Source organism: Acomys minous, assembly GCF_964271855.1.
Source record: "Acomys minous genome assembly, chromosome: 18".
NCBI lineage: Eukaryota > Metazoa > Chordata > Mammalia > Rodentia > Muridae > Acomys > Acomys minous.
The window spans coordinates 63,776,457-63,802,295 of NC_140501.1; the positions used below are offsets into that span (position 1 = coordinate 63,776,457).

Here is a 25,839-nt window from a genome sequence, read left to right on the forward strand (position 1 = left end):
TATGTATATGTATGTGTGTGAACATATATATAATACACACATGTGTGTGTTTATACTTATATATACATACAAATATACATATATATATATAGGTAGATATCTTATCTACTTAAAATGTGAGCCCCATTAGTTTGCCTTGTTTCTAGTCACAAAGTCCTAAGGCAATTACACATTCAGCAGTGAGATCCTCACACAAGAAAACAAACTACATACCCCCATAGTGTCTGAGCTCATGCACAGACTCTCCAGCCTTGGGTCAGAATAGCAGTCAACTCTGAGAAGGGACACAGGTCCACCAGGGCTCTCACGGTATGGTGGCTTGACAGTGCCAAGTGGTTCCCAGGAAGCCCTGAGAGAACCAGGCTGTGAGCCATGTGTGAGGCAGAAGGCTAACACAAGAGCCTGCCCCAATAACTCAAAGGGAGTGTAACTACAGGAAAATGTGATAGCACTATCAAGATGTGAGGAATCAGATGTGAAATTGTGACAGAGGAGGACCAGGTGCATTTACACAATAATTAGCTGCTGCAGGAGCAACATTGTAATCAAGTATCTTCAATTTCCTATGTGTGTAACCTCATAGATTTTGTCTTAGAAGATATATATTACCACACAGATATTTATTAATTAACATTACTGAATGTGTCCATCATTTGCAAATTGGTGGGGAAAGGATAAAGATAAATTAACAGAGTAACACACTGTGAAGAAAATGCAAATGACAATGTGTTTGAATATTCCAGCTTTGGCATGACAGATGCAAAGTCAGCATGGGAGATAAATGTGCATTACATCAAAAGTCTCCTTACGTCTATACCGCATAACAAGATTGTCAGGAACAGTAATCTCATTGTCCGTTGACTCTGGGATTCTAAGCAGAAATGCATTTGAGCTTCACATTGAAAGGTCAGCGTTCTCCATGCACTGCATGTACAGAACTGCATGAAGAACTACAGCTGACTCCTCAGTGGGGACAGAAAAGTGAGCAGCAGAGCTTTGCCTGTGTCACATCCTTCCCTGGGGACCAGATTGCATTGTCAGTGCAGAACAAGAGCAAATGCAGACACTCGGCACAGACAGCTTTGTTTCTGCTCTTCATCTCAGCTGTGGTCCCACTAACTACTTTGGTGATGAAAGGTTTTAATGATGAAATGTCAAGAAGATAAAGACATCAGTGTCTGTAGGCTGGCATGGAAACCTGAACATTTGTCAGTCAAATCCTTCCTATGAAGCTGCCCTGTTCAGTTGTTTTAGTAGAGTATGGCATGAAGAGATGTTATTTTTTTGAAGGAGACAATTACCTGATCACATATTCAAGACACATCATGCTGCAATTCCCTGAGCACTGACAGGACACGGGGATTCACCACGACTTAGTGTGGAATTTCTCAACCGGTTCGTCCACCCTTCTCAGAGTGTTAACATTTCTGTGGGGAGTGTGGTGACGCTCACCAGCAACGGACTGAAAATGTGCTTCCTGCACATCACCACACAGATGCCGCAAGAACTCCTAAATACCACACAGGAAACTAGCGGTCTCTAGCCCTGGGCCTCTTTCTTCACCTGAAGGTTTAAAAGCTGTGAGACATAAACAGGTGGCAAAGGAGACCTGGTCAGACTTCTGAGGAAGATGTTCCTGCTCCTGGTCTTCCTGGTGTCTGTCCTACCACTCTGTACAGATGGAGGTAAGTAGGCGTCCCATCCCTAGGTGGCTGGCATGTGGCACACTGACACTTATGTAGTGCCCAGGCCACGCTGTATCTGAGAGCTACTCTTGACTCAGTTCGCCTGAGATGTTTGCTGAACCCCAGATCTACTGGATAAGTAGGATCCCAAAATCACACTGACTTACTCGCAATGGCACCTGGTGAGTGAGATCTCAGTCATCTAAATGTGATGAATTGTAAAAATAGCATTGGACCCTAGTGGAAAGATTCATTTCAATTGAGGGTTGGAAGTTCCCATTGGCCAAATCTAGTGTCAGCGAGTTTATCTGAAGGCTGCTGTCTGGATTAAGACTAGCAGAACACTTCAACTCAGGTTCGAGGTGTCCACTTTGTATCTTTTCTCTGTTCTTCTGAACCACATGGGTCTACCATGACAGTTACCCTCAAGCTTATGGAGTCAGCAAAGTGTGGCTTTATCCCTAGTCCACAGCTTGGTGGAAACAGGCTGACACAGGAACCTCCAACCAATTTCCCCTTCTCACTGTGAGCCCTACTACCCTGTGTCCTCCCTTCTTTGTTTGGAGGGCCATTTAAAGACCTAAGGAAGACAAATATAAGCTGTAGATCGGACTATATTAGGAACTTCCCTCCCAGATGCTGGAACAGCACAATTGAGGGTTTTTTAAATTGTCTGTAAAATATTGTTCCTAAGTGGTGTACTTACTATGGATCAAGAATCGGAATGGAAAAAAACAGCCAGAACTCTCACGTCCCATAGCACATCATGCTTCCTTTATCCACAGCTCAGTGCATAAGTGAGCAGGGCACCAGTGAGTCATGAAAACCAGGAGCAACTGTAGTTGGCTGCATTCTTCCTTAATGTGTACATGAGGTTTAATTTGTCAAGGCACCATCATTGCTACAAAAAGAAACTGAAACTAGGGGGGAATGAAGTCATGCTACAAGCTCAGTGTGATCCCCTGCAGAAGCCAGGCACCCATTCTTCTGTGACAGCCCATACAACAGGATTTTCTCGCTGTCCATGCCACAACCACAGACTCTCATGGCATAAAAATATCTCTTAATTCAGTCACCAGGAGTGTTGCAGTTTCCATGAGCACAGAGGTTCAGAAAAAAAATTCTTTTTCAGGAAAAATCTTTTGGGGTACAGAGGCCAAACCTCACTCCCGGCCTTACATGGCATTCATAGAATATTACGATAGCAACTCATACATCCATCGCTGTGGTGGTTTCCTTGTGGGAAAGGACATTGTAATGACAGCAGCTCACTGTCTTGGAAGGTAAGGAGAAGCAACTAGGTCTTTGTTGTCTGGGACCAACCAAATAACAACACATCCTGGCTGTCCCTAAACACAAAGAACAAAAAGGTTTAAATCAACCTGACTCTATCCTATTTGACCTCAAGTGATCGTGAAACACAGGGACATATGGTTTTGGTGAAGGGTCAGGGTGGCTGGGGAGGCTACTAAAGACCAATAGCACAATGTTCCCTGTGAATTTCTCCCTGTTTGATACAGCTGAGCTCTGCCATAGGCTGATCCCTCAACATACTTTTCAGAGACTGCTTCATTGCTGCTATGTTGTACTTTATCCATCTTATTTTCACAGAAAAATGAGAGTAACCTTGGGTGTTCACAATATCAAGGAAAATAAAAACATCCATTCCCATTCAAAAAGTCAAACGTCACAAGGCCTTTGATAGCACAACACTGGCTAATGACATCATGCTACTAAAGGTACCATGATACTGACCTCTGCTGTACTCCCAAAGATTTCTAGAGGATCACTCCAGTCCTGTCCTCTGGGTGGCTGATCTATTGGTCCTATGACAGGAGAATGGAGTTTGGGGGCTGGGATGGAGGGGCCTTGCAAAGAAAAAAATTACAGGCAACCCCATCCCTGGTTTAAGCTTAGTGAGAGGGCCACACCTGAACAATGATTCCTCATCTTTCTGACCAGCTGGAACGCAAAGCTCAAAACAATAGTTTCGTGAAGACCATTGCCCTGCCAAAGAGCCAAGACTGGGTGAAACCTGGTCAGGTGTGCACAGTGGCAGGCTGGGGTGAACTGCGCAATTGTGTCCTTCCTAACACACTTCGAGAAGTAAACCTAGAAGTTCAAAATAGCCAGAAATGCCAAGAAATGTTCAATGGCTACAACAATTTCACCCAGATCTGTGTGGGAAATCCCAAGGAGAAAAAGGCCACTGGTGAGGTAAGGACATAGTCATCCCCAAATGTTTGCCCATGGACAGAGCCATAGTAATAACACACAGCCAGGTCTTCTCCCACTGTAAATCCATGGCTAGTCTAGAGTATATGTAGGGATCAACATACAGGGATCTAACATTTTCCTTAAGCCAATCTTGTCTTTTCAGCATGGAAAAATAGGACAGCTAAGTCTACTTAAACTGAAGAAAGGACATAACCAGGCAGAGACATTCTAGTGAGTCACAGAGTTCAGCACCAAGGGCAATGGTGACACTTAGCCTTTCCCATCTGAAAATCCAGGCCTTAGAAGAATGTGGAGAAACTGAGACTAGAAAGAGGTGATAAGAGGTTACTTACTAAGAATCCTATGAATTCTCCTTTATCTGTCTACAGGAAGATTCTGGGGGACCCTTTGTGTGTGACAATGTGGCCCAGGGCATTGTCAGCCGACACCACTGCACTGGGGAAATTCCTCAGGTATTCACCAGAGTCTCCAGCTTTATACCTTGGATTAAGAAAACAATCAAACTCCTTCAACAACCCTAGAAGACTAAACCCCTGTCTGGCCCAGTGTTTAACATCCTGGGATACAACAACCTGAGTCTTAATAAAGAAATTCATCTGCACAATAGAAATGACATCCTTCTCTTCCATGAGTGCATACCTTAAAACGGTGTCCTGCCCCATCTTTCTCTTTACCCACTTTGTCTCATGCTTGCTGTATTCAGGGACTTCTCACAAGGCTTGTGCACCTCAGCTGTGCACCAACCCCATCACAATAGCCATGCACCAACCTCATCATAATAGCTGTGCACCAACCTCATCACAACAACATGTATAAAGGACAAAAACTGTCAGTCCTGGAAGGTGCTGTTTTGTCTGAGAAGGAGACCCTCTCTTTTTAAATTAGCAAATTTAATAGACTACAAAAGGGGAGAACGACCAAAGTCCTTATCTCCCATTCTACCCCTTTCTCTAAGGATTTACTATTGTCCTAGGAAATCTGAGGCTCTCTGAAACTTCTCCCAGGACTCCTGGTCCAGCCTCTCTACCAAGCTCTCATCTGATCTTACAGCTATAGCCACATCTATTCACCTTGCTGGTAACTACTATTGGCATGAACTGATGATTGAAATTCTGGAGAATGGAGTTCTGCCGCCCTTCCCCCTATCTTCCCGCTCCTACATACTTCTCACCCCATCTCCCTTAGTGTTCCCTGAGCCTGTCTGGGGACACAAATTGCTTCTTTAAAGAAAGATCGACAGCCACCACTTATTTCTGCATCTTGGGCAGCAACACTTCTGTTTTCACTACCATAATTAAGACGGCTCTGATTAAGGCTAGGAGCCACTAATGTCAGTGGTGAAAAGCAGAGGTATTTGGAAGACAGTTTGCTGCTACATCAGTTTGGTTTGCCATCAGAAAAACACTCCCCACAGGGACCTACTTCCTCCCCTGGACACATTTAGTCAGGCATGCTGTACCATGCATTCTTCCCCTGTAGCCCATGGTGTGAGTCTACAATCAGATCAGAAGGTAGCTGGTTACAAGCAAAACAGAGAAGGCATTATTGCACAGTTGGGTGCATCTGGCTTCCCAAATCATTTCTTTAAACTTTCTTCATCTCGGTTAATTTTCCCTCCAACCTACATCCTCCCTCTCTTACTGCCTAGACCTTTCTACTTTAATTATTGCCCTTCTTTACCATCTACGTTTTACTACTCCCTCCTTGAAATTAATTTCCCCCATTTCTCTCAGTTTTTACTGGCTTCCAAAGACAGAATCCCCAAATGAGAAAGAACATGTAGTTTCTGTCATTTGAGGCCTGGGTTATCACAATGAGAAAAAATTCTCCTTCCATTCATTTTCCTGAAAATTGCATTTTTCTGATATGTACCACATCTTTATTGTCTATGTATCAGTTGATGGGACTCTGATTGCTTCCATTTCCTAGTGGTTGTAAATATGGCAGCAGTGAACATGGATGTGCAGATGTGCATGTCATAGGGTATAGAGTCCTTTAGATGAGTGATCAGGAGTGTTCAGCTGGATCATGCAATCGTTTTAATTTGGACTTTTTGTCGCTACTGTTTTGAGAAATCTCCAGACTGACTTCCAATGTCCCTGCACCTAGTTTATGCTCCAGACAACAATGTGATGGTTCCCCTCTCCCTACAGCCAACCAGCATTTGTTGTTGATATTCTTGATGGTGGCCATTCTGCTGGAGTAAAATGAATCTTGAAGTGGCTTTAATCTGGATTTCTCTAATGGATGATGTTGAAGACTTTCTTAGTAGCCATTTATATTTCTTCTCTTGAGAGTTTTTGTTTTGTTCTGCTGCAGTCCTGTTTAATCTTTTTTAACATTATTTTTAATCCTTCTTTACCTATGAGAATTTCATACATGTATACAATATAACCACATGTGTTCTCCATTTCCTCCATCTAGTGCCCACCACATACTCCTTGACAAATCCCTTCCCCACTTCATGACATAGGAGAAAGAACTCCAATCCAATATCATGGCTAATATTTTCAACAAAATAATACAAATTTTTCTGAAAATAAAGAAAGAGATACTCATTCAAATAAAAAGACCAAAAGACACAAAATAAGCAATGTCAGAAAACAAATTACCTACGACCTATTACAGTCAAAATGCTAAAAACAAAGGCTAAAGAAAGGGTGATGAAGGCTTCAAAATGAAAGATCCAAGTCATATATATAAGCAGAAACATCAAACTAATAGCTAATTACTTGGTGGAAACTTTTAGCACCAGAAGGGCTTTTTTCTTAATTTTAATTTAAGTAATTTATTCATATTACATCTCAGTTGTTATCCCCTCACTTGTATCTCCCTATTCCTCCCTCCCTTCCTCTTTCACCCTATTCCCCTACCCTAGGTCTATGACAGAAGGGGACCTCATCTCCTTCTGTAAGATCACAGCCTATCATATCTCTTCCTGGTAGCCTGCTTATTCTTCCTCTGAGTGTCACCAGGTCTCAACACCAAGAGGATGTGGTCAAATTGTGGGCACCTGAGTTCATGTCCAAGTCAGTCCAGACTTTGCTTATAATTCACTAAGTGTAGTTCGTCATGCCTATATGTGCATGGCTGTGGGTCTGTCCATCTTCTAGAGCAATGATTCACAATAATTCTAATGCCTCATGTAGTAGTGAAGCCAACCATAAAATTATGTCATTGCTACTTCATAACTGTAAGTTTACTGTTATGAATTTCCATTATTATGCAATGTAAATATCTGATCAGCAGGATAACTATTATGTGACCCCTGTCAGAGTGGTCTAGACCCACAGGTTGAGAGCTGCTGCACTATAGCACAGGAAACATCCCAGTAGTCACCAGTGATTATGCCTCCCACAAAAACCATCCAAAGCCAGTAGTTGCTTGGAGGTCACCTGCCCCATCACAGGCACAGAAGGCCACCCTTAATAGATAATCGATGGTGGGAATGGGATTAATCAAGGAATGTTCAAGACAGTTCCTGCAGCTCTGGTGCATTCTCCCACCAAGGCAATATCCTGGCCTGCTATGGCCCACCTCTGGTTCCTTTCCACAATGCCACACTGTGCCCAGTGATTTCTAAGCTTGCTCCACCTCCAGTTTCATATCACATTGCTCATCTGTTCAGGTGAGTTTTCCCACTGTGACCCTAGCCTGCTCCATCCCTGCTATCATGTTACAACCCTCCTCTAACCCCAGACCCAGGCACTCCACAGGGTTGCTATGAGACTAGACCAGTCCCCAGATCCCCAGCCAGGCTTTCATCCTGCAAGCCTCATTTGGTGTTTCCAGATACCAATTGACATGCTGACATGGAAGAAGTGTCTCATGGGGCTCAAACCCTAAAAGAAGAACTAGAAGCAACTAAGGAATGCTGAGAATAGAACAATAGTCTTGTTCTGGATTGAGCCTCAGATAGGTTGTCCAATACCAAATGGTCAGCCCTGAAATTATATACATACAAGCAACACTAAACAAACTCAATGGGTTGTATTCATATATTTATGCATATGTTAAAGAAAACAGAGTTTGAGGCTGGAGTGATGGCTCAGGGGTTAAGAGTGTTTCCTGCTCTTCCAAACGACCTTTGGAGTTTGGTTCCCAAAACCTATGGCAGGCAATGTACAACTACCTATAAGTGCATCTCCAAGGGTTTCTATGCTCCCTTCCAACCACTAATACATGTGACAACCATACACAGAAATAAAAATCAATATTTAATGAAAAGCAAGAAAAGGAGGCTATGAATATAAGAGGAAGCAAAGGAAGACTTGGCAGAGGAAACAGAAGGGGGAAGTGAGGCATTTACATCTTAACCTTAAAAAATACATTTTAGTCACCACAAAGCTAAGGCTATTCAATTTGGACAAGAGATCCAAGATCGCAGCACCTAACATGCACAGTGGCTGGGTAGCAGGATTGCATGACAGCAAAGCAAGCCATTGGCTGTGCTGCAGACATCAAAATGCAGCATCTTTGTTTTCCAGGAAAGATGAGAGTCAGGAGTAAGCAGTTCCAGCCTCTGGCCATTAAGCTATTACTATAGTAGTGGGGATAACGCCCAGGTTCCTGGGGTGCTATGTTCCAACCTCCACCCACCTAGTTATTTCCACCATTAAGAGGAAAGCTCCTGGGTTTCAGGGACATGCAGTTCCAACCTGTGGCCACCAACTCACAGTGTCCAGGGAAATGGGCCCAGCCGTTGGTCCAGGGTCTCACTGAGGAGACCTGTCAGACCTCACAAGGTGCCCAGTGCATGGCATCTATGCAGTCTGAGCTCAGGAACTGTGGAGCTAGCATGCAAGTGGCATAGATGCTAACTTCAGGAGTATCCCAGGGAGAGGATGGCTCCCAGGTTCCAGAGCAGAAGACATGCTGGTCCTCAAGATCAACAATGTAGACACCACCACACTAATACACTTCCTGTGGGTCTAAATAGGACACAGCCACTTTAGGAGAATGCAAGAGTATTCCCTGAGATCAAGCAACCAGTACACAACCATACCCAGAATTCCATTCTTAGAAGGGCTGCTCCAGGACAATATAGCCTCTTGTCCATGCGCTACTCACACCTCTAAGGCTAGCCAGAGAAAATCCAATGGCTAAATGCCAACATAAGAACACAACCAATGGGGCGATCCAAGATGGCGACGAGCGAGGTGGACCTTGTTTAGAAACCGGAGTAATCGAATCAGAGATTTGAACTATTTTCTTAACCAGGATCACCAAGGTTCCGACTCCACCACAGCGGAAGAATTCCACTGTTCAACAGAAATAAACTACAGAAATCCTTCACATCTCGGACACACAGAGAGCACGGACCAACTGGCAAACAGCCGCTGCTGTAGTGACAGTCACTCAAGCAGGTAGCCGGAGATACAGGCAAGATCACATCTGCAGAGGGATTTGGCACAGTGTCTGGGAGACCTGGACAGTAACAGGTCCAGTGGGATCAGAGAGCATGCTTCTGGGGGTCCACATTGAGACCCTGAACCCGCGCGAAGCACAGACCCCCTGGAGAGCAGCCGCCATGGCTGCAGACCCTCAAGCAGGTAGCCGAGGTTGCTAGCAAGGCCCCGCCTACTGAGGTGATTGCCGGGGATTCCGGAATATCTGGACAGAAATAGGTCCAAGGGGAACAGAGAGCATGCTTTTGGGGGGTCCACAGAGAGACCCTGAACCCACGCGGGGAGCACAGACCCTCTAGAGACCAGCTGCCACCACGGCTGCAGACATTCAAGCAGGTAGCCAAGATCGCTGGCAAGGCCCCACCTACTGAGGTGATTGCCGGGGAGTACAGAAGATCTGGACAGTAACAGGTCCAGGGGTAACAGAGAGTGTGCTTCTGGGCGTCCAGAGTGAGACCCAGAACCGGCAAGCAAACGCTGCCACTGCAGACACTCAAAACAAGTAGCTGAATGCAGGCAAGGCCCCGCATACTGAGGTGAGTGGCACGGTACTGGAAGATCTGGACAATACCAGGTCCAGGAGGAACAGATAGTGTGTTTCTGGGGGTCTGCAGAGAGACCCAGAGCCTGCACAGAGAGCAAAGTCCCCTCTAGAGAGCAGCCTCCCTGGATACAGACTCTCAAGCAGGTAGCCTGGAGCAGGCAAGGTCCAGCCAGCTGAGGTGATTGGCATGGTGCCCAGAAAATCTGGAGAATAATAGGTCCAGTGGGAACAGAGTGTATTTCTGGGAACCCACAGAGAGTCTCAGAGCCTGTACAGAGAGCACAGACCACCCTGAAGAGCAGCCTCCAGGGCTGCTGCCAGACAAGCAGATAAACAGGAACACCTATTGAGGTGATAAGCATGGTGACCCGCCTGCAGGTGTCATTGGCACGGTGTCTGGAAGATCTGGACCACACTAAGTCCAGGGGGATCAGAGAGTGTGTTTCTGGGCTCACCAGTCTTTAAAGAGTCCCAGAACCCAAGAGGAGACCAGGCAGTTGGGGATACACCTGCCAGCTGCAGTGCTAAAGCTGCACTTACAGCTTGTCTGGTTTGTTCTAAGAATTTAGAGGAAGGGTGTACTCTTCCAAGCAGTGGGACAGATGCCACCATTGTTAACCGGGAGCTTTGTATCTGAGACTGAACTGTGGGTAGTGTATCTCCAGCTGGAACTACTGGCCCAGGAAAAACACAGGACAACGGGTGGCTCTGACACCAGACCAACCCACTACTCCCAAGAAAGCACCAGGGGCTAGTGTCCAGGTGATCAGTAGTGCAAAACCTAAAACTAGAGCTAAGGGTGTTGGCCTCACCTGCGCCCCCTGTCTTCCTCTCAGATCATTCGTGGGCCTGTTGCCCCAGGGGTAACAGGGAACATGGATCTGAGTCTAGCAGGCCACAGAGAAATCCAGGACCCTCACAGGGGAGCAAGCCACTATGGATATCCCCCAAAGACACAGCGCTAAAGTGGTATACCCAGGTGGTCTAATCTAAGAACCTGGAGGAGGGGTGCACATTACCAAACAGCTGGACAGGTTCCTACCAGTGATAACCAGGAACTTGGTATCTGAGACTGAACTGTGGATAGTGTAACCCCAGACTGGGGCTACTAGCCCAGGAAAAAACACAGGAAAATGGGTGGTGCTGATCTCAGAAAAAACTGCAAGTCCTGAGAAAGGCTCAGGGTCTGGAAACCACTGCAATGTGAGCACAAAACCAGAACTCTGAAACAAGGGTATTTACATCAGTTGTGCCCCCTGTCTTCCTCTCTGACCATCTGTGGGCATGCTGGCCCAGGAGGAATGGAGAGTATAGATCAAGCACTTCATCCCTCAGAGAGACCCAGGGCCCACCCAAGGTCTCAGGCAGCTGCAGTCACACCTCCAGCCACAGCTTTCAGGCTTCCCACTGCCGAGCAGGCATGCCTGTGGGCATGTCACACCAGACCACCCTCTGGCTCCCTCTCTGGGTGCTCAGTGGGCCTGTAGGCCCAGGCGGAACAGAGAAGGTGGATCAGGGCCCAACTTCAGAGACAGCAAGATGACTAGAGGTAAGAGCAAAACCTTAAACAACAAAATCCAAAAAAACATGACATCTCCAGATCCCAATTATCCCAATGAAATCAACCCTAAGAACTGAAACACAAATGAAATACAAGAAATGACCTCCAATCCATAGTAATGAAGATGATAATGGAGAAAACTAATAATATCTGAAAACAAATGCAGGAAGATGCAGCCAAACAAATTGAAGACATTAAAGAGGCCTATAGAGAGGAACTGGAAAAAATCCAGGAAAAGATAAACAGCCAGATAATGGAAATCAATAAAACAATTCAAGATTGGAAGGCCCATAGAAAGTCACAGGAAGAAACACAAGAAAACACAAACAGCCAGATGAAAGAAATCAATAAAACAGTTCAAGATCTGAAGATGAAAATGGAAACAATGATAAAAACACAGACAGAAGAAAGACAGGAACAAACAAACTCAGAGAAGCATGCAAGTAATACAGACCTAAGCATCTCTAACAGGAATCAAGAGATGGAGGAACAAATCTTAGCAGTAGAAGATTCTATGATAGAACTTGAAACAAACATTAAAGAAAATGCTAAATCTGAAAAATTCCTGACACAAAACATCCAAGAAATAAAGGACACCATGAAAAGACAAAATCTGAGGATAATAGGTGTTGAGGAAAAAGAAGATGCCCAGCTCCAAGGACCTGAAAATATCTTCAAAGACATCATAGAAGAAAATTTCCCCAATCTAAGGAAGGAGGTGCAAATAAACGTACAAGAAGCCTCTAGAACACCAAATAAAATAAGCCAGAAAAAATCCTCCTGCCACATAATAATCAAGACATAAAATATACAGAATAAAGAAAAATATTAAAAGTGGCAAGGGAAAAGGGCCCATTAACATTTAATGGCAAACCTATCAGAATTACACCGGACTTCTCAACAGAGACCATAAAAGCCAGAAGGGCCTGGACGGAGATTCTGCAAACCCTAAGAGACCATAGGTTCCAGGCAAGACTACTCTATGCAGCAAAACTTTCAATAACTATTGATGGAGAAAACAAGATTTTCCATGATAAAAACAAATTCAAACAATTCCAAACCACTAATCTGGCCTTACAGAAGTTAATAGAAGGAAAATTCCACACCAAAATAACAAACTACAACTGAAACTATATGGGATTTAGATAACTATACTGTCACAAAAGCAACCACACAAGTACTCTACTGCAACTGACATCAAAATCAAGGGACTTAACAGTCGCTGATCACTAATATCTCTCAACATTAATGGTCTCAATTCACTAATAAAAAGACACAGACTAATCAAATGGATGTGGAAGCAAGACCCACTATTCTTCTGCATCCAAGAAAGACATCTCAGCTACAAGGATAAACATTACCTCAGGGTAAAAGCCTGGGAAAAAGTATTCTAAGCAAATGGACCCAAGAAGCAAGTTGGTATAGCCATTTTAATATCTAATAAATTAGACTTTACACCAAAATTAATCAAAAGAGATGAGAAAGGACACTTTATACTCATCGAAGATAAAGTCAAGGAAGATAACATCACAATTCTGACCAGCTATGCTCCCAATACAGGCAATCCCCACACACTACTAGTGGGAGACTTCAATACCCCACTTTCACTAAAGGATAGGTCATTGAAACAAAAACTAAACTGAGAAGTAATAACATTAGCCAATGTTATGAATCAAATGGATCTAGCCAATATCTACAGAACTTGTCACCCAACCACTAAGGATTATACCTTCTTCTCAGCACCCCATAGAACCTTCTCCAAAATTGATCACATAATAGGTCACAAAGCAAGCCTCAACAGATTCAAGAAGATTGAAATAATACCATGTAGCCTATCAGATCATCATGGTCTAAGACTGGACTTCAACAACAACAGAAACAATAAAAAGCCTACACATATGGAAACTAAACAACTCTCTACTTGATGACACCTGGGTCAGGGAAGAAATAAAGAATGAAATAGAAGACTTCCTGCAATTCAATGAAAATGAAGAAACAACATACCCAAATTTGTTGGACACATTGAAGACAGTGCAAGGAGGAAAATTCATACCACTAAGTGCCTTTTAAAAAAAAGTGGAACCATCCCATATAAGCAACTTAACAACACAGCTAGATGCCCTAGAAAAAATATGAACAGAGGCACCCAAGAGGAGTAGACATCTGGAAATAATGAAACACAAGGCTGAAATCAATAAATTAGAAACAAAGAGAACAATTCAAAGAATCAACAAAACCAGGAGCTGGTTCTTTGAGAAAATCAACAAGATAGACAAACCATTAGCCAAACTAACTAAAAGGCAGAGAGACACTATCCAAACAAACAAAATCAGATATGAAAAGGGAGACATAACAAAAGACATTGAAGAAATGCAAAGAATCATAAGATCCTATTTTAAAGGCATATATGCCACAAGATTTGAAAATCTAAGGGGAATGGACAATTTTCTTGATCGATTCCACTTCCCAAAATTGAATCAAGAACAGATAAACCAATTAAACAGTCCTATTTCTCCTATAGAAATAGAAGCAATTATTGATAATCTCCCAACAAAAACAAAGCCCAAGGCCAGATTAAGAGCAGAATTGTACCAGACCTTCAAAGAAGAGCTAATACCAATACTCTTCAAGCTACTCCAAAAGATAGATGGGGAGGCCTGGTGGCACTCAGAGGAAGGAGAGCAGGTTACCAAGAAGAGACTTGATACCATATGAGCATATACAGGGGAAGGAAACGCCCCTCAGGAACAGTCATAGGGAAGGGGAACAAGGGGAAAATGGGAGGGATGGAAGAATGGGAGGATACAAGGGATGGGATAACCATTGAGATGTAACAAGAATAAATTAATAAAAAAATTTTTAAAAGAAAAAAAGATAGAAATGGATGGAACTCTACCAAATTCATTCTATGAGGCCACAGTCACGTTGATACCTAAGCTCAACAAAAACCCAACAAAAAAAGAGAATGTACACCAATTTCTCTTATGAACATTGATGCAAAGATAATCAATAAAATACTCGCAAAATGAATACAATGACATATCAAAGGTATCATTCACCATGACCAGGTAGGCTTCATTCCTGGCATGCAGGGATGGTTTAACGTATGGAAATCCATCAATGTAATCCACCATATAAGAAAACTGAAAGAAAAAAACCACATGAGAATCTCCTTAGATGCAGAAAAAGCATTTGACAAAATCCATCACCCATTCATGTTTAAAGCTTTGGAAAGATCAGGATTACAAGGCGCACACCTCAACATAATAAAGGCTATATGCAGCAAGCCAATAGCCAACATCAAATTAAATGGAGAGATACCCAAGGAAATTCCTCTAAAAGCAGGGACCAGACAGGGTTGCCCACTTTCTCCATATCTCTTCCACATAGTTCTTGAAGTTCTGGCCAGAGCAATAAGTCAACAAAAGAAGATCAAGGGGCTTCACATGGGAAAGGAGGAAGTCAAATTATCCCTATTTGCAGATGATATGATAGTGTACATAAGTGACCCCCAAAATTCCACCAGAGAACTACTACAGCTGATAAACACCTTCAGCAAATTTGCTGGATACAAAATTAAATCAAAAAAGTCAGTAGCCTGCATATATACAAATGACAAACATGCAGAGGAAGAAATTAAGAAAGCTACACCCTTCACGATAGCCACAAGCAATATAAAATATCTAGGATTAACTCTAACCAAGCAAGTGAAGGACTTGTTTGAAAAAAACTTTAAATCTCTGAAGTAAGAGATTGAAAATGACATCAGAAAATGGAAGTACATTCCCTTATGCATGGATTGGGAGAATAAACATAGTAAAATGACCATCTTACCAAAGCAATTTACAGTTCCAATGCAATCCCTATCAAAATACCTATAAAATATTTGAAGATATTGAAAGATCAATTCTCAACTTCATATGGAAAAACAAAAATCCCAGAATAGCAAAAACAATCCTATACAATAAAAGACCCTCTGGAGGAATCTCCACTCCTGATCTCAAGCTGTACTATACAGCAACAGTAATTAAAACGGCATGGTACTGGCACAGCAATAGGCCGGTGGATCAATGGAATCTAATCGAAGTCCCAGAAATGAATCCACACATCTATGGTCACTTGAGTTTTGTCAAAGAAGCCAGATCTATTCAATGGAAAAAGAATAGCATATTCAACAAATGGTGCTGGTATAACTGGATGCCTACATGTAGAAAAACGCAATTGGACCCATATTTGTCACCATGCACAAAATTCAAATCCAAGTGGATTAAAGACTTCAGCATAACCCCAGAGACACTAAATTAGGAGAAAAAGTAGGGAAGAACCTGGAACACTTTGGCACAGGAGACAACTTCCTGAACAGAACACCAACAGCTCAGGCCTTAAGGTCAACAATTAATAAATGGGACCTCATGAGGCTGAGAAGCTTCTGTAAGGCAGGAGACATTGTCAACAAAACAAAGCGATAGCCTACAGACTGGGAATAGATCTTCACCAACCCTACATCTGACAAAGGTCTAATATCCAAAAGGTATAAAGAACTCAAGAAATTAAACACCACCAAACCAAATAACCCAATTGAGGATTGGGACTCAGAATTATACAGAATTCTCAACAGATGAATATCGAATGGCTGAGAAACACTTAAAGAAATGCTCAACATCTTTAGTCATCAGAGAAACGCAAATCAAAACAACTCTGAAGTTCCATCTTACTCCCATCAGAATGGCCAAGATCAAAAATTCACATGACACCACATGCTGGTGAGGATGTGGAGAAAGAGGAACACTGCTTCATTGCTGGTGGAAATGCAGACTAATGCAGCCACTTTGGCAATCTGTCTGAAGCTATCTCAGAAAACTGGGAATAGGGCTACCTCAAGACCCAGTTATTCCACTCTTGGAATATACCCAGAAGATGCTCCAGCATACACCAGGGATGTATGCTCAACCATGTTCATAGCAGCCTTATTCATAATATCCAGAACATGGAAACAGCCCAAGTGTCCCTCAGTAGAAGAATGGATAAAAAACTGTGGTATATTTACACTATGGAATGCTACTCAGCTAATAAAAACAAGGAATTTCCAAAATTTGTGGACAAATGGATTAAATTAGAAATGATCATAATGAGTGAGCTAACCCAGAAGCAGAGAGACTCAAATAGTATATACTCACTTATAACTGGACACTAGCCCAAGGGGCATGTCTCATGAAATTCTTCACTTACCAGGAAAGTGGGATAGAGGTGAGGACATCCTAAGGTGAGAGAAATATAGGAGATAGGGAAATAGATGGATCCAGAGGGTCCTAGAAACCTACAAGAAGAATACTATGATAGGTGGATCTGGGCCAAGGGGTTCTGCTTGATCTATAGCACCAACCAATGACAATACATGCAGTCATCATCAAACCCCTACCCAGATCTAGCCAAAGGACAGGACATTCTCCACAGTTAAGTGGAGAGTGCGGTCTGACTTTCACACGAACTCTGGTGCCCCATATTTGGTCATGTCCCCTTGATGGGGAGGCTCAGTGGCACTCGGAGGAAGGATAGCAGACTACCAAGAAGAAATTTGATAGCCTAGCATCATATTCAAGGGGAGAGGGTCCCCTTTAGTCACAGTCACAAGGAAGGGGAATGGGGTGAAAGCAGGAGGGAGGGAAGAATGAGAGGATGCACAGGATGGGATAGCAATTGAGATGTAATATGATTTATTTTATTCTTCAATAAAAAATAGTATCATAAAAAATAATAATCAGTACTTTCTGTAATGCTAAGTAATTAATTGTAGAGCCAATTGAATTACTGATGGGAAAAATACAAATTTTAGTTCTCTCTACAATGATACAGTAATTTATTTCCTTTCTTGTCTTTATTAGAAATTTGTTTTGGTGCATATTCCTCTTATTATCTTACTTAGAATGTATATGTAATGTTTTCTTCAAAATATAAAAAATCAAGTATTATAGGTCTCATTTACTTTGTTCAAATAAGATGCCATGTTTCTAATGTTTTGGAAAACAAAGATATAGTCACTTCTTTGTTCCATATTACAACAAAATTTGGACCCTTCTTTCCTTATGATGACAATAAAATGTACTCCAGTCAAGCTTCACATTCATTTTTTACACAGACACCATGTCCTGGTGTGATCTAACCACAAAAGGGATTGAGCACATGGTACTGAGGATGCTCTTACCAAGCAGCTCCAGAAACTGTGTGATCACCAGGCCTCAGTTCCGAGCTCTCCAGTACTTCCCTTCACATGGTATCTACAGGATTATGCCCTACAGTTATTTGCCACTCAGATTCTATCCCATCCAAAAACATTCAAATTGTGGAATTAGCCCCAGGAGCTATGCCTAAACAGGTCTACATCCCCTCTTTCCTACTGATATTCTTTCTCCCGTTCCACCAGTTGATGGTTTAGAAGTGAGGTTGAGATATTTAAGAACCATAAATAAAGCATGGTTTGAAAAAATGTAAACCTACACCCGAACCCTCTAGACTGCCCTATGGCACTCAGGAGGACATGTTCGCAAACTCCCTCTGGCACGAGTCTCCCTAGTGGTCCAGATAAGAAGGATGATTTCAGGCTTTTGAGTCATCACTTCACCCCCTCCCCAGCTCTTGCTCTGGTTTTTACACTTTCCCTGTTTTCTAGGCCCCACCATAGTCCTGACTATGCAGAGTTTTCCCACCATCTAATAAAGTCTGGTTGGTAATTAAAGTGTGACATAGAATCATGCTAAGGATGCTGGTGTGTGTGCAACAGCCTACCACAGATCCATGGAGACTCAAATAGAGACAGACAGGAGGAGCAACAGGATGGCGTGACCTTACAGGTTCAGCGTTTCCACACACAAAGAAGGATGTTGGTGACAGCTGTACAAGATGGCGTGTCTACGCAAGGACACTGCACTTCATTATTAAAAACAGCTAAAATTGTCAAACTTGTGTTTTCTACGTTTTTCAGAAAAGGTATTTTTTATATTTTAAACAAACTCTGAGAATATAAGAAGATCACATCTTTAATGGAATAAGATGTTACACACAGAAGGTGAGCAGGGCCATCCCCTGTTCAGGTAAATATTGCCAAGGTGTCCTTTTCCCCTGGAGCTTCCAGGCACAGGCAGAGAGGTCCTAAGTGCAGCTCTCAGTAGCTGGCAAGGTCTCCAGTCTACCTAGTTCTTCTGTGATCATAACAGAGAAACAGAAGTTGTGGTGACGGAGATCTAGTGCACTATCTAAAGAAGGGTTGGGGAGGAAAAGAGAGTGAGCAAAGACAGAAAGGGAACAGGCTTGCATGGCCTGGAGAGTTGTCTGAGTTTATCCTGCATACGGTCCACTGATATCCATGGGAGGACATCAGTGATTCTTTTTTCCACCAAATTTGAAAAATTTTTAACCATTACGTTGATGCATTTTCCTGACCCTCTTGTCAGTACCTTCTGGACCTTCTATCCACGTATTATGTGGGTGTATGTATATGTGTTTGTGTATGTGTATGTGTCTGTGTCTGTACATATACATATATAATACATATATGTATGTATATGTATGTGTGTACATATATATAATATAGGCATGTGTACTTATCCATACATATATATACGCATGTAGATATCTTATCCTACTAAAATATAAGTCCCATTAGTTTGCCTTGTTTCTATTCACAAAGTCCTAAGGCAATTACACATTCATCAATGAGATCCTCACATGAGAAAACAAATTACACTCCCCCATAGTGTCTAAGCTCATGTACAGGCTCTCCAGCTCTGGGTCAGAACAGCAGTCGACTCTGAGAAGGGACACAGGTGCACCAGGCCTCTCACAGTGTGGTGGCTTGACAGTGCCAACTGGTTCCCAGGAAACCCTGAGAGAACCAGGCTGTAAGCCGTGTATGAGGCAGAAGGCTAGCCCAAGAGCCTGCCCCAGCAACTCAAAGGAAGTGTAACTACCAGGAAATGTGATAGCACTATCAAGATGTGAGAAATCAGAAGGGAAAATTGTGACAGAGCAGGACCAGGTGCATTTAAATGATAATTAGCTGCTGAAGGAGCAACCTTGTAATCAAGCATCTTCAATTTCCTATGTGTGTAACCTCATAGAATTTGTTTTAGCAGATATATATTACCAGGCAGATACTTAATAATTACTCTAACATTACTGAATGTGTTCATCATTTCCAAATTGGCAGGGAAAGGATGCAGAATAACAGCGTAACAAGATAACAATAATCCCTTTAATATCCACTGGAAGGAAATGCAAATGACAATGTGTTTGAATATTCCACAGCATGGGAGATAAATGTGCATTACATCAAAAATCTCCTTACGTCTATACCGCATAACAAGATTGTCAGGAACAGTAATCTCAGTGTCCGGCTGACTCTGGGATTCTAAGCAGAAATGCATTTGAGCTTCACATTAAAAGGTCAGCATTCTCCAGGCACCTGCATGTACAGAACTGCATTAAGAACTACAGCCAACTCCTCAGTGGAGACAGAAAAGTGAGCAGCAGAGCTTTGCCTGTGTCACATCCTTCCCTGGGGACCAGATTGCCTTGTCAGTGCAGAACAGGAGCAAATGCAGACACTCGGCACAAACTGTGCAGCTTTGTTTCTGCTCTTCATCTCTGCTGTGATCCCACTCACAACTTTGGTAATGAAAGGCTTTAAATCCTTGAAATGTCAAGAAGATGAAGACATCAGTGTCTGTAGGCTGGCATGGAAACCTATACATTTGTCTGTCAAATCCTTCCTATGAAGCTGCCCTGTTCAGTTGTTTTAGCAGAATGGCACGTAGAGATGTTATTTTTTGAAGGAGGCAATTATATGATCACATATTCTGTCACATCATGCTGCAATTCCCTAAACATTGACAGGACACTGGGACTCACCCCATCTTTGTGTGAAAGCTCTCAATAGGTTCGTCTGCCCTTCTCAGAGTGTAATATTCCTGTGGGGAATGTGGTCACGCTCACTAGCAACGGACTGACAATGTGCTTCCTGAATATCACCACACAGATGCTGCAAGAAGTCTGAAATACCACAAAGTGGTCTCTGGCCCCAGGCCTCTTTCTTCACTCGAAGGTTTAAAAGCTGTGAGAAGTAAACAGGTGACAAAGGAGACCTGGTCAGACCTCTGAAGATGCCCCTGCTCCTGGTCTTCCTGGTGTCTGTCCTACCACTCAGCACTGATGGAGGTAAGCAGGCATCCCATCCCTAGGGGGCTGGCATGTGGCACACTGACACTTATGTAGTGCCCAGGCCAAGCTGTATCTGAGAGCTACTCTTGACTCAGTTCACCTGAGAAGTTTGCTGAACCCCAGCACTAGCACTGGATAAGTAGGATCCCAAAATCTCACTGACTTACTCACAATGGCATTTGGTGAGTGAGATCTCAGTCATCTAAACGTGATGAATTGTAAAAATAGCATAGGACCCTAGTGGAAAGATTCATCTCAAATGAGGGCTGGAAGTTCCAACTGGCAAAACCTTAGAGTGGGCGAGTTTATCCAGGGGCTGCTGTTCGCATTAAGACTAGAGGAACACTTCGATTCAGCTTCCAGGTGTCCCCTTTGTATCTTCTCTCTGTTCTTCTGAACCACATGGGTCTACCACGACAGTTACCCACACGCTTACAGAGTCAGCAAAGTGTGGCTTTATCCCTAGTCCACAGTTTGGTGGCAACAGGCTGACACAGGACCCCCCAACCAATTTCCCATCTCACTGTGAGCCCTACTACCCTGTGTCCTCCCTTCTTCATTCTGAGAGTCATTTAAAGGCCTAAGGAAGACAAGTCTAAGCGGAAGATTAGACTATATTAGCAACTCTCCTCCCAGGTGCTGGAACAGCACAATTGAGGGGTTTTTTTTGTCTGAAAATATTTGTTCTAAGTGATGTACTTACTATGTATCAGGAATTGGAATGGAAAACAACAGCCAGCGCTCTCAATTCCCATAGTGCATCATAATTCCTTCACCCACAGCCCAGTGTGTAAGTGAGCAGGGCACCAGTGAGTCATGAAAATTAGGAGCAACCAGGTCCCCCCATCAAGGGGACGTGGTCAGATATGGGGCCCCAGAGTTCGTGTGAAAATCAGCCCCACTAGCCCAAAGGGCATGTCCCCTGAATGTCTTCACTTATCAGGAAAGTGGGACAGACGGGAGGATATCCAATTGGGACTCTAGGTGAGAGAAGCATGGGAGAATGGGGAAATAGAAGGATCCAGAGGGTCCTAGAAACCTACAAGAAGAACATTCTGATGGACGGATCTGGGCCCAGGGGTCCTGCTCAAACTATGACACCAGCCATGGATAATACATGCAGTACTACTTTGAACCCCTACCCAGATCTAGCCCATGGACAGGACATTCTTCACAGTTGAGTGGAGAGTGGGATCTGACTTTCACATGAACTCTGGTGTCCCATATTTGACCATGTCCCCTGGATGGGGGGGGAGGTCTGGTGGCACTCAGAGGAAGGATTGCAGGCTACCAAGAAGAGACTTGATACCCTATGAGCATATACAGGGGAAGGAGATCCCCTCAGTCACAGTCATAAGGGAAGGGAGTAAGTGGCAAATGGGAGGGAGCGAGGAATGGGAGGAGACAAGCAAGGGGATAACAATTTAGATGTAATATGAATAAATTAAGAAATTATATATTTTGAAAAAAAAAAGAAAGTCCCCAGTCTCTACTTAACTGTGAAGAATATTCTATCCCTTGGCTAGGTCTGGGTAGGGGTTTGATGATGACTACACATATTGTCCTTGGTTGGTGCCATAGATCGAGCCGAACCCCTGGGCCCCAATCTGCCCATCATAGTGTTCTTCTTGTAGGTTTCTAGGACCCTCTGGATCCATCTATTTCCCTATCTCCTATATTTCTCCAACCTTAGGATGTCTTCACCTCTTTCCCATTTTCCTGGGAAGTGAAGACTTTCATGGGACATGCCCCTTGGGCTGGTGTCCAGTTATAAGTGAGTATATACCATTTGATTCTTTCTGCTTCTGGGTTAACTCACTCATTATGATCATTTCTAGTTCAATCCATTTGTCCACAAATTTCTGGAATTCCTTGTTTTTATTAGCTGAGTAGCATCCCATAGTATATATGTACAACAGTTTCTTTATCCATTCTTCTACTGAGAGACACTTGGGCTGTTTCCATATTCTGGCTATTATGAATAAGGCTGCTATGAACATGGTAAAGCAAATGAAAGCAAATGTTCTTGTTCATAGGAAGGATTGTAGGCTACCAGGAAGAGACTTGATACCCTATGAGCATATACAGGGGGAAGAGATCCCCCTCACACACAGTCATAGGGGAGGGAAGTAAGGGGAAAATGGAAGGGAGGGAAGAATGAGAGGATACAAAGGATAGGATAACAACTGAGATATAATAGGAATAAATTAATAAAATATATTTTTAAAAAGAAACACATGTTGGCTTTAAATAGGTACCACCCTACAATAATGAGGTTAAGCCAAAGTACTCCAGTCAAAAGGGACCAGGAAGCAAGAAGGCACCAATAACCTAAGATCTAACAACATTGGCTTCAAATTAAAACTTATTTATCATGTATACCATGTCTGCCTGCATGCACACTTTTAGGCCAGAAAACAGCCCCAGATCTCATTTTAGATGGTTATGAGCCACTATGCGGTTGCTGGAAATTGAACTCAGGACCTCTGGAAGAGCAGCTAGTGCTCTTAACCTCTGAGCCATCTCTCCAGCCAAATTAAAACTTATTAGAGAAGACAGAGTGGAATACTTTGTTCTAATCAAAAGAACAGTTAACCAAGAAGGCAATACTATCTTAAACATGTACGCAGTAAAGGCTGGGGAGATCAGTCATATTTTTAAAAGAAAGGATCTGTGGATTGCAATGTAGTTATCCTGTACTTTGTGGCTTCTAGCCACTTATAAGTGAGTATATACCATGTGTGTCTTTCTGGGCCTGGATTAACTCACTCAGGATGATCATTTCTAGTTCCATCCATTTGCCTGCAAATTCCAGGATTTCCTGGTTTTTAAGAGCTGAGTAGTATTCCATTGTGTAAACATGGTACCCATGGGGACCTCCTGCTTCTCTGAGGAGGAAAGGGATGTGGGAGAGGGTCTCGCAGTAGAGGGGGCTGCAATCAGGATGTAAATTGAATAAATAAAAAAAAATTTTAAAGAAAACCAGGAGCAACTGTAGTTGGCTGCATTCTTCCATAATGTGTACACTTTTGTCAAGGCACCATCATTACTACAAAAAGAAACTGAAACTAATGGGGAATGAAGTCATGCTACAAGCTCAGTGCGATCCCCTGCAGAAGCCAGGCACCTGTTCTTCTGTGACAGCTCATACAAGATTTTTTCGCCATCCATGCCACAACCACAGACTCTCATGACACGAAATATCTCTTAATTCAGTCACCAGAAGTGTTGCCGTTTCCATGAGTACAGAGGTTCAGAAAAAAAAACTCTTTTTCAGGAAAAATCTTTTGGGGTACAGAGGCCAAACCTCACTCCCGGCCCTACATGGCATTCATAGAATATTACGATAGCAACTCATACATCCGTCGCTGTGGTGGTTTCCTGGTAGAAAACGACATTGTAATGACATCAGCTTACTGTCGTGGAAGGTAAGGAGAAGCAACTGGGTCTTTGTTGCCTGAGACTGACCAAACAACAGCACATCCTGGCTGTACCTAAACATAAAGAGCCAAAGGTTTAAATCAACCTGACTCTATCCTATTTGACCTAAAGTGATTGTGAGAGACAGGGCTATATAGTGTCGGAGAAGGGTCAGAGTGGCTGGGGAAGTTACAGAAGTCCAAAGACACAATGACCCCCCATAATTTTATTGCTATTTGACTCAGCCAAGCTCTGCCTTAGGCTGAGCTCTCAAACTGCGTTTCAGAGACTGTTTCATTGCTCCTATGTTGTACGTAATCCATCTTATTTTCACAGAAATATAACTGTAACCTTGGGTGCTCATGATAGGAAGAACAAGACAAACACCCAGCTCATTCCTGTTATTAAATTCAAACCTCACGAGGCCTATGATGAAGTAACACTGTTAAATGACATCATGCTACTAAAGGTACCATGTTACTCACCTCTGCTGTACTCACACATATTACTAGTGGATCACTCCTGTCCTCTCCTGTGGATGGCTAATCTATTGGTGCTGTGGCTGGAGAAAGGAGCTAGGGAGGACGGGGTGGGAGAGCCTTGCAAATGGGAAAGATACAGGCAAACCCATGCCTGCTTGAGCTTGCTGAGAGAGCCACTGCTGAACAATGATTCCTCATCTTTCTGACCAGCTGGAACGCAAAGCTCAAAACAATAGTTTTGTGAAGACCATTGCCCTGCCAAAGAGCCAGGACTGGGTGAAACCTGGCCAGGTGTGCACAGTGGCAGGCTGGGGTGCACTGCGCAATTGTGCCCTTCCTGACACACTTCAAGAAGTAAACCTAGAAGTTCAAAATAGCCAGAAATGCCAAGAAATGTTCAATGGCTACAACAATTTCATCCAGATCTGTGTGGGAAATCCCAAGGAGAAGAAGACTACTGCTGAGGTAAGGAAGTGGTCATTCCCAAATGTTTGCCCATGGACAGAGCTATAGTAAGAATACAGAGCAAGGTCTTCTCCCACTGTAAATCCATGGCTAGTCTACAGTATATGTAGGGATCAACATTCAAGGATCTAGCATTTTCCCTCAGCCAATCTCATCTTTTCAGCATGGGAAAATAGGACAGCTAAGTCTATTTAAGCTGAAGAAAGGACACAGCCAGGCGGAGACATTCTAGTGAGTCACAGAGTTCAGGACCAAGGGCAATGGTGGCACATAGCCTTCCTCATCTGAAAATCCACACTTTAGTTGAAAAACAAAAGAATGTGTAGAAAACTGAGTCTGGAAAGGAGAAATAAGTGGATATTTACTAAGACTTCTCCATTTTCTATCCACAGAGAGATTCTGGAGGACCCTTTGTGTGTGACAATGTGGCCCAAGGCATTGTCAGCAAACCCCACTGCACTGGACAACCTCCTCAGGTATTCACCAGAATCTCCAGCTTTCTACCTTGGATTGAGAAAACAATCAAACTCCTGCAACAACCCTAGAAGACTAAACCCCTGTCTGGCCCAGTGTTTAACATCCTGGGATACAACAATCTGAGTCTTAATAAAAAAAATCCATCTGCACAATAGAGATGACATTTTTCTGGTCCATGAATGCATACCTTAAACATGTTCCTACACCATCTTCCTCTTCACCCTCTTTGTCTCATGTTTGCTGTATTCAGGGACTTCTCACAAAGCTTGGGAACCTCAGTCGTGCACCAACACCATCACAATAGCTGTGCACCAACCCCATCATAACAGCTGTGCACCAATCCCAT

The 25,839-nt window shown here is 43.1% G+C and overlaps 2 protein-coding genes across 2 annotated transcripts; both read left to right on the forward strand.

Annotated features, from left to right (window-relative positions):
- Positions 1-1,618: 1,618 nt before the first annotated feature.
- On the forward strand, positions 1,619-25,632 carry LOC311589121 (mast cell protease 8-like). Its single transcript, XM_084767404.1, has 8 exons — positions 1,619-1,685; positions 2,818-2,968; positions 18,416-18,420; positions 20,560-20,646; positions 23,927-24,077; positions 24,406-24,538; positions 24,762-25,016; positions 25,409-25,632. The coding sequence occupies exons 1-8, from the start codon at positions 1,631-1,633 to the stop codon at positions 25,559-25,561; spliced, it is 990 nt and encodes a 329-aa protein (XP_084623530.1). The 5' UTR covers positions 1,619-1,630; the 3' UTR covers positions 25,562-25,632.
- Positions 3,296-4,533, forward strand: LOC311589239 (granzyme-like protein 2). The gene is made up of 3 exons (XM_084767534.1): positions 3,296-3,424; positions 3,648-3,902; positions 4,292-4,533. The coding sequence occupies exons 1-3, from the start codon at positions 3,413-3,415 to the stop codon at positions 4,442-4,444; spliced, it is 420 nt and encodes a 139-aa protein (XP_084623660.1). The 5' UTR covers positions 3,296-3,412; the 3' UTR covers positions 4,445-4,533.
- Positions 25,633-25,839: the final 207 nt, after the last annotated feature.